The sequence below is a fragment of the Corvus brachyrhynchos genome, unplaced genomic scaffold (assembly GCF_000691975.1).
Source record: "Corvus brachyrhynchos isolate BGI_N302 unplaced genomic scaffold, ASM69197v1 scaffold370, whole genome shotgun sequence".
NCBI lineage: Eukaryota > Metazoa > Chordata > Aves > Passeriformes > Corvidae > Corvus > Corvus brachyrhynchos.
In genome coordinates, this window is record NW_008235977.1 from 3,762,878 (window position 1) to 3,769,968 (window position 7,091).

A 7,091-nucleotide genomic window follows, 5' to 3' on the forward strand; every position below is an offset into this window, starting at 1 on the left:
GCACATTCCCGCTAGCCTGAGCTGATGAGACACAGGTGGCAACTACCCTGGCTCTGCAGCATTACAGGAACATGAATTCACACTGGCAGCAAAGGCTTTTCAGCAGCCCGGGGCCTACAGCTCACATGGAATTACAGCAGTTGCCCTAAATGAAAACAGTCTGCCACAACACTTGCAACATGTGCTTTGTGCAGGACTGCTTGTTTTTTCATTCTCTGCAACATTTGCCTCTCCCTCATCTTTTGGAGGTAATTCACACACAAAACCAAAGCATCCAGTATCTCTGAACATTTAGAAACCTCTGAAAAAAACCCACACTTACACTTCTGATTTATTCAGTGCAGCCTATCAGTTGTACTTCTTATTGGGGTAGTTATGATTTAATCATGCAGAAAAAAATTGCCATTTAAAATTATTCTTGCCTTTAAAATCAGGACCTCTTTTTACCTGAGCCACATTTAGTGTTGTTGAAACTTTCTCTTGTTTGGCCTCAACCGTCCGGAAGCTGAAAGCTCTCTCCAACACAGACTGGTCTATACCTGTCAACTCACAGATTTCCTTGAGTTCTAGCAAGAAAAAGCCAAGTGTAAACATAATTAATCGTTCTTTATGGTTGCTTTTTCTTCCCCAAAACTATCAGCTTTTAAGAAGTGGGGTATTTTCCCAAAGTGCTCTTCAACAGAAGTGTTCCCCAGTCACGCTCTCTTCCCCACCACCCTGCCAAGCAAAGTTTTTAAAAACATGCACAGCACAAGGAATCAGTTACTGGTTTTGAAAGCACTTCCTAACTACTTATTTTTGAGAAGAAACTTTCCCTCCATTTATAGCAGACTATTTTTCATAATGAAAAACTTTCAGATGCAAATGAACTTTGAAAATATATCAGCGGCAAAAATATCACCAAATGAATCCGACATTACAGGTAGATATACTGCACAGAACAAAAATCCTCTACTGCAGAAAAACCAAGCAGCTACAGAAAGGCACAGAACCATTTAACATTTTAAAACAAAGTGTTAATAAAGTGGGGGGGAAAAAAATCCTTTTTGGAATTTCCAACAGAACGATTGAAATTGCACAAAATGCAGCCTGTAATTGCACAGAATGCAGCCTGTATTTGCCCGAGGGCGAGCTCTGGAAACAATCTAATTTAATTCACATGTAAGGATATTGTATGTCTGCAGAAACTACAAAATTAATAATGACTTCAGACAAATTAGTGGCTTTCCTCCCATCACTAATCTCATCTTACCATTTTTATCTTTGATTTTACTTTCATCTAGGCCATTCGCACGAGATTCAGGCTTAAATTCGATATTTCCCAGTTTCAGAACAGCTGCCACTACTTCAAAAACCGACTGTGTTTCATGATCCATAAACCCAACAATCTGCATTGCATTCTGGAAGTGGGACAAATAAAATTATGAGATAAAAGAATCTACATTTAAACAGATCATACTTGAAAAATTCACCATTTATCTGCATAAGCATAAATTACAAATGGTTCATGAACACTTCTGCTACTGAAAATGCATGTTATAATTCCTATGCTAAGACAAGTAAGTTTTTTAATACACAGGAGGTGTGAAAATGGAGCTGGCATTCAGTCCAGTCCACTTCTAGGAGTCATTCAGTATTTGGGTTTCTAAAATGCTGTACTTTTTTTAGCCACTTAATTTAGTTTGTAACCCAACCCAATTTTTCACAGTCAAATGAACAGGTACTCCTGTCTTCTCAGACCAGTCACTCTTAGAATCTAAATTTGCATACACTGGGAACAAGGTCCTGTATCCATCTTGTCCCTGAGTACAATCAAGCAAAAAGAGGACAGCAAATCACCTTGAGAATCATCCCAGTCCCCTTTTTCTTTGGGCTCGGTCAGCATCACCTGGTCCCTGACGCTCAGTCCCTGCAGTCATAAGCCACTATATAACATAACTTTTCCCAGGACCTGACCAAGGCATCTAGGCTTTTTTCCCCCCCTTCTTTTGTTTTCTTTTTGTTTGTTTGTTTCCTTTTGGTGTTTGGGGTTTTTTTTCTTTTTTTATTCTTCTTTTTTTTTGTCCTTTCTGTATTCCCATAAGAATACTCCAGAAACTTGATCCTATTTCCCAGTTGTATCCAAGAGTCCCTGCGCAAACTCATTCTATCCCAGCATGAAGAGTGCCAGCACTCAGAAAAGGTGGCACTCCCAGCTCAGCCCTGCATGAACAGACAGACCCAGGGCCGTAAGAACCCTGCACTGGTGTTGAGTGCACAGCCAGCCCCTCTCCTTCCTACCCTGACTGTTCTGAAGTTTGAAGCATCATCCACTCCATTCACTCTGGCAGAATCAAGGCCCAGGTAGTTGTATCTGCTGAAGTCCCTCTCCAGTTTGAGTTTGCCTAATAAACCAAATAAAAATACCATTAGCAACAGCATTCTTGTTAGTAGCGATTTTATCCCAGAACCAGTATTGTCAGGAACTGTTGTTATTGCTGGATTTTCTTCAAGGATCTTTTAATAAGAACAGGGTTTATAATTTGTTTATAATACATTGCTAAGCCAATTCTGGCTCAGGTATCTGGATAATAGCAAAGCATCTGCTGACTTCAGGTATTACCAATGCCAGTACCACCAATAATTTTAAAAAATGAATCAATAGCACATTTCCCACAAAAGACGATGTGCATGGAACAGCACATCAAATATAAAGAAAACTTGTATCTGAACATGGCACAAGGGCAACACTTACAGAGAAACTCTTCTGATGCACCAGACAGGATCTGATAGAAAATGTGGAAGTTTCTTTCACCTCTGGGCTGCTTAACAACACGAGACTTCTCTAGTAGATCTAAACAAACAAACAAAAATCTCACAGGTCAGGGACAGACTGCTGGAGCAAAACCCTTTAAAATGAATATAACCCTCCATCATTTTCTACTTCATTGCTTTATATCACCATCAGTAAACCAGAAGATGATAAATGGTAGGCATGAACCTTGTCATAGTATATCATGTATCTCAAATATTTCTTTGAGCAAGTGGCAAGCCCAGTGCACTTGTAAAGGCTGCAGTCTATGAGCTGCAAAGAGAATTCAGGTCAGGGAGGCAATGTGCTCAAAAGATGTTAACTAATTTACAGTACCACCACAAAATTAGGATTTGGTGAGGATGTGCGAAGGTTTGAAAAGAGGCAAAATGTTACCAGGCTAAGCATATGAAAGATGGGTAAATGAAAAGGGGAAACCAAATAAAGAAAGCATTTGAACTGAATAATTATGCAGCACTTTGTGATCCTCAGGTACATCAGACTATGAAGTAATTCCCAGTGAGGCTGACAGAAGCTCCATCCTGATATACTTAAAGTGAAAGGAAAAAGCAGCACTTTGAAAAGCAGCACTGCACTGATGGAGTAGCTTGACAGGAAGACTGCTCTCAGTGACAGACACATTTCTAAGCCTTGCTCAGGAGGGCAGGAATCCAGCCAGGCAGCATAAGCAGACTGACTTGTAACACCATGCAACCACCTCAGACTCAACATCATATTTACCACAGAGGTGGCAATTCAAAGGTTGTTCAGTCTGCATTGCACTGGAAGGCTGTGGTTCACAGTGCTCCAGGAGAAGGAAGAGGAATGCAATAAGAGAACATCTGGACAGGTATCGGTGTGATCTGCTGGTTTGGTACTAAACACATGCTTTTTTCTTCTTTTCCCAATAGCACAACTACATTTTTCCAGATAGCAAACACACACTTCCCATGTGTTTCTCTTAAGCTACACATATTCAGGGACATGGAGATAGAGACATTCAGTGCCTCACTCCAAGCACACAGTAAAGGAGTTTCCCCCATGTTCCTACCATGACACACCCACCACATCTCTCTGACTGGGGGTTAAGTTCTCTCTAAGCCTGTGCAAGAAGGAAACTCCCAAAGGGAACTGTCACTCTTCAGAACATCCACAAAGTGAGATGAGGTTTCACAAAGGTAAGACATGGGGAACACCAAGTCATAACATGGGGGTTGTTAAGCACCTCCCCTTGCTGGAATATCTGAGGTGTATTCTACTACACCTTTTCTCAGATTCCTACCTGCTGAAACTTGAGCCTGTTCAGTCTCAGCAATCTGGGAAGTTAGAGGTGGCACTCAGGTCAGCAACCTTTGTGCTGCAACTCCCCACCCCAGTCCCACCACGGAGGAGCAATTGAGGAGCTCCTGGCCCAGCAGGGCTTAGCCTGAGAGGGGGGGTGTATCTGTCCTGGGGTTCCCTCCATTAACAGAGGAGTGCAATAGAGTGTGTTCCTATTACTGCTGGTTACAGGCAGTGCATGCTGCCTGTGCTGCCTACTGTAATTACCTATCTACATCCCTTCTCATGGAATAGGAAATAAAGACCATTCTGAAGGGCCCAAAGTAACCTCAACATACAAAATTACACAAGTCTTAGAGTCCCTCCTCCACATAAACTACAGCGAGTCAGGTTCAAGAATTACTTTCTGCTCTAATAATTGGCCAGTGACAACAATGACAAAATTCAGACAGTATTATTAATTTTGTGATTGGTTGATAGTAGGACATGTTCCAAGTATTTACAGGCTGAGAGAGGCTCATCCCCCATCCAAGCGTTAATACTTGGGCTGGGAAAGGCAAGGTGAGCAGCAGGCAGCTCAGAGTTGTGCTGGCTGTGAAGGCTCTCCAGGCAAGTGCTGGAACAGATCGCAGCCAAATTTAATCTCAAAAAAATAAACAACTTCAGCTCCCACAGTGGCTACACACACTTCAGGAAATGGCTGTATTCTCAAAGGATATTGAAGCAATGTGGCTTGGCTTATTTGGGTTTAAAAATACTCTACCTATAAATTTAGTCAAATGCTGTCATAAAAGCCCAGCTACACATCCTGGCAAAGTATTGTATGCAAGCCTTCTAATCACATGCATTCAGCAGATTTAAAAAGCAGGTTCCTGAACGTATGTGAAATTAGTTATGTTTAGGAGGATAACTGTTTTGGTTTTTTCACTAGTTTATCTTATTTATATATTTTTAGAAGCAACAAAGTTAACCAATTAGCAATCAGTTTTCAAAAGTCCTAACATTCCATATTCTGTCAGTCTTCATAATTGAGGAAAAAAGCTCCAGAAAGGAGTCACTGTCAGAAAATCAGATATTTTCCTTAACAAAGCAGCTGCTGCCAATTCTTTTTAAATCTGCGTTCATCAGGGTTTTTTTTCCTTTTCTTTCTGTTCACATGCAGACTGAAATCAGACTTGTAAGACAGATCCAGACCATCTGCCCAATTCTTCAGAAAACTTCTTCCCTCTGTTTGCCCTAATTAGCATTTTAATAAATCGACCACATATACCAGTAACTTTTTGTTAACTCTCAGCCAATTACCAATTCTGAGGATCAAACACCCCGAAGAGGAAAGACAAAGCTGCACCTCAGATTGCTGCACGTGGCCACTCAGTGATTCTGTTGACAGTGTGGACAGATGGTGCTCATCTATGTGAAAATCCACAGAACCAAAAACCCCCAAACTCTCTCCACACTACATTTTGTTACATGGCCTATATGAATTATGTATAGGGACTATACAGAATTACCAGGAGAGCACATACAGAATTACATATGGTGTGTTTATGGGTTAGGTGTTATTTCTGCATTCTCTAACAGTGCTGCTGCTTCAATGGGAATGTTTAACCTGGTGCATGCACCAAAGCACCAGGAAAAATTAAATTGCCTTGGAAAAGTTCAACCTTCTTATGTCATACTCTCTGAATACCTATCAATTCGGATGACTCAAAATCCAGCTACAGGCCTCAGATTCTGAAGATTCTTTGTTATTCCTAGATACCAGTGTTTAAATGCAAGAGATCTGTGTAAGCACCCTGCTAAACAATTTGACTGAACATAAAAGAAAAAAAAAAAACATGCTGAATACTTCTGCAAACTCTAATGCACAACTTTACACAATTTTTCTTTTTGGTTACTTGACCCATGAACTCAAGGGGTGCAGAAATATTTAGGATATTTGTATTTCTCTAAATATACTAGAAATCAAATCAACATTCAAGAAAGGAGCAAGTAAACAGTAAAACCAAAAAATGACACTACCTTGGTACTTTCTAAATAATCCAGGAGAAGTTTGTTTTAGTCATAGTCTCTTCAGCTGGCCATGACCAAGGACCCTTTTAGCTGCTCAACCGAAGTTACAGAACATATTCTAGTCACAGCAGCTTATTTCTACAGCCACATTTTCTCTTTTCCTACCTTGATTATCTAGCTGTCATCAAAAAAAGTCACTGATTAAAAAGTTTCTCATTAACTTTTCCCTATTATTACCACCAAGTTTATAATAATGTTCTCCTGGAGAAACTGATCCATAATTGTGTCAATCAAAAACAACTACATGGGCAGTATGTGCATTGACAACGACTGCACAATTCTAAGTGTTAAATCCTCATTGCTCAAGTAAGGAATGAATGATGTTTAAAAACAAGCTAATCAAAATGTTTAATATAGTTTGTAGTTTGTTTTTTCAAACTCTTCCTAATTTAGGCAAAACCATTGCCCAGGTGGTGGCAACTGTGCTAAGAGGAACACCAAGGGAGATGTTGCAACAAGTGAAGATTAAAAAAGAAAAATCAAAAAGAAAATCAACAAGAATGGGTATCTCTTCCCATAATGTCTAATTGTCCAATTTGTACAGTATTTCCCTAAGGAAAGGAGCTTTCCAACAGCAACCACACAACAGCTCAGGCTGCAGATTTCTCAGTAAGTGGGTAATTACTTCCGACTTTTAAAATGAACAAACAAGTTGCAAAAAAGAGTAAGTTGCAAAGTTATCACTTTGCTAGCTTTAAAAAAAAAAGTTGTTGCCTTAGATAAACAGCATAGATTTCTTCCATGCTGTTGTTGGACAAGATGGCAAAACAGGGCCCTTTCTTAATCTCTTGTTATTTGGACTCTAAGGACATTGTGCTGGTTAAAAATGGCTTTTCCAGATCAGGCATTGCATATCCTTTACTTCACAACCTGCACCACTGTTGTCTCCTAGTTAATCATTAAATCACTGAAGGGCTTAGGCAGATTAGGAAAGATCACCTAGTGC

The 7,091-nt window shown here is 40.0% G+C and overlaps 1 protein-coding gene across 6 annotated transcripts in view; it reads right to left on the reverse strand.

Moving 5' to 3' along the window:
* The window catches only part of MYO1B (myosin IB), a 98,771-nt gene that overhangs the window by 41,329 nt on the left and 50,351 nt on the right, over positions 1-7,091 (reverse strand). For all 6 annotated transcript variants that reach the window (XM_017728722.1, XM_017728714.1, XM_008630068.2 and 3 more), the window contains exons 8-11: positions 2,735-2,833; positions 2,281-2,384; positions 1,253-1,400; positions 448-566 (exon numbers count right to left, since the gene is read on the reverse strand). In XM_017728722.1, coding sequence (XP_017584211.1) covers positions 448-566; positions 1,253-1,400; positions 2,281-2,384; positions 2,735-2,833 — 470 coding nt within the window. The remainder of the gene's footprint in view (positions 1-447; positions 567-1,252; positions 1,401-2,280; positions 2,385-2,734; positions 2,834-7,091) is intronic.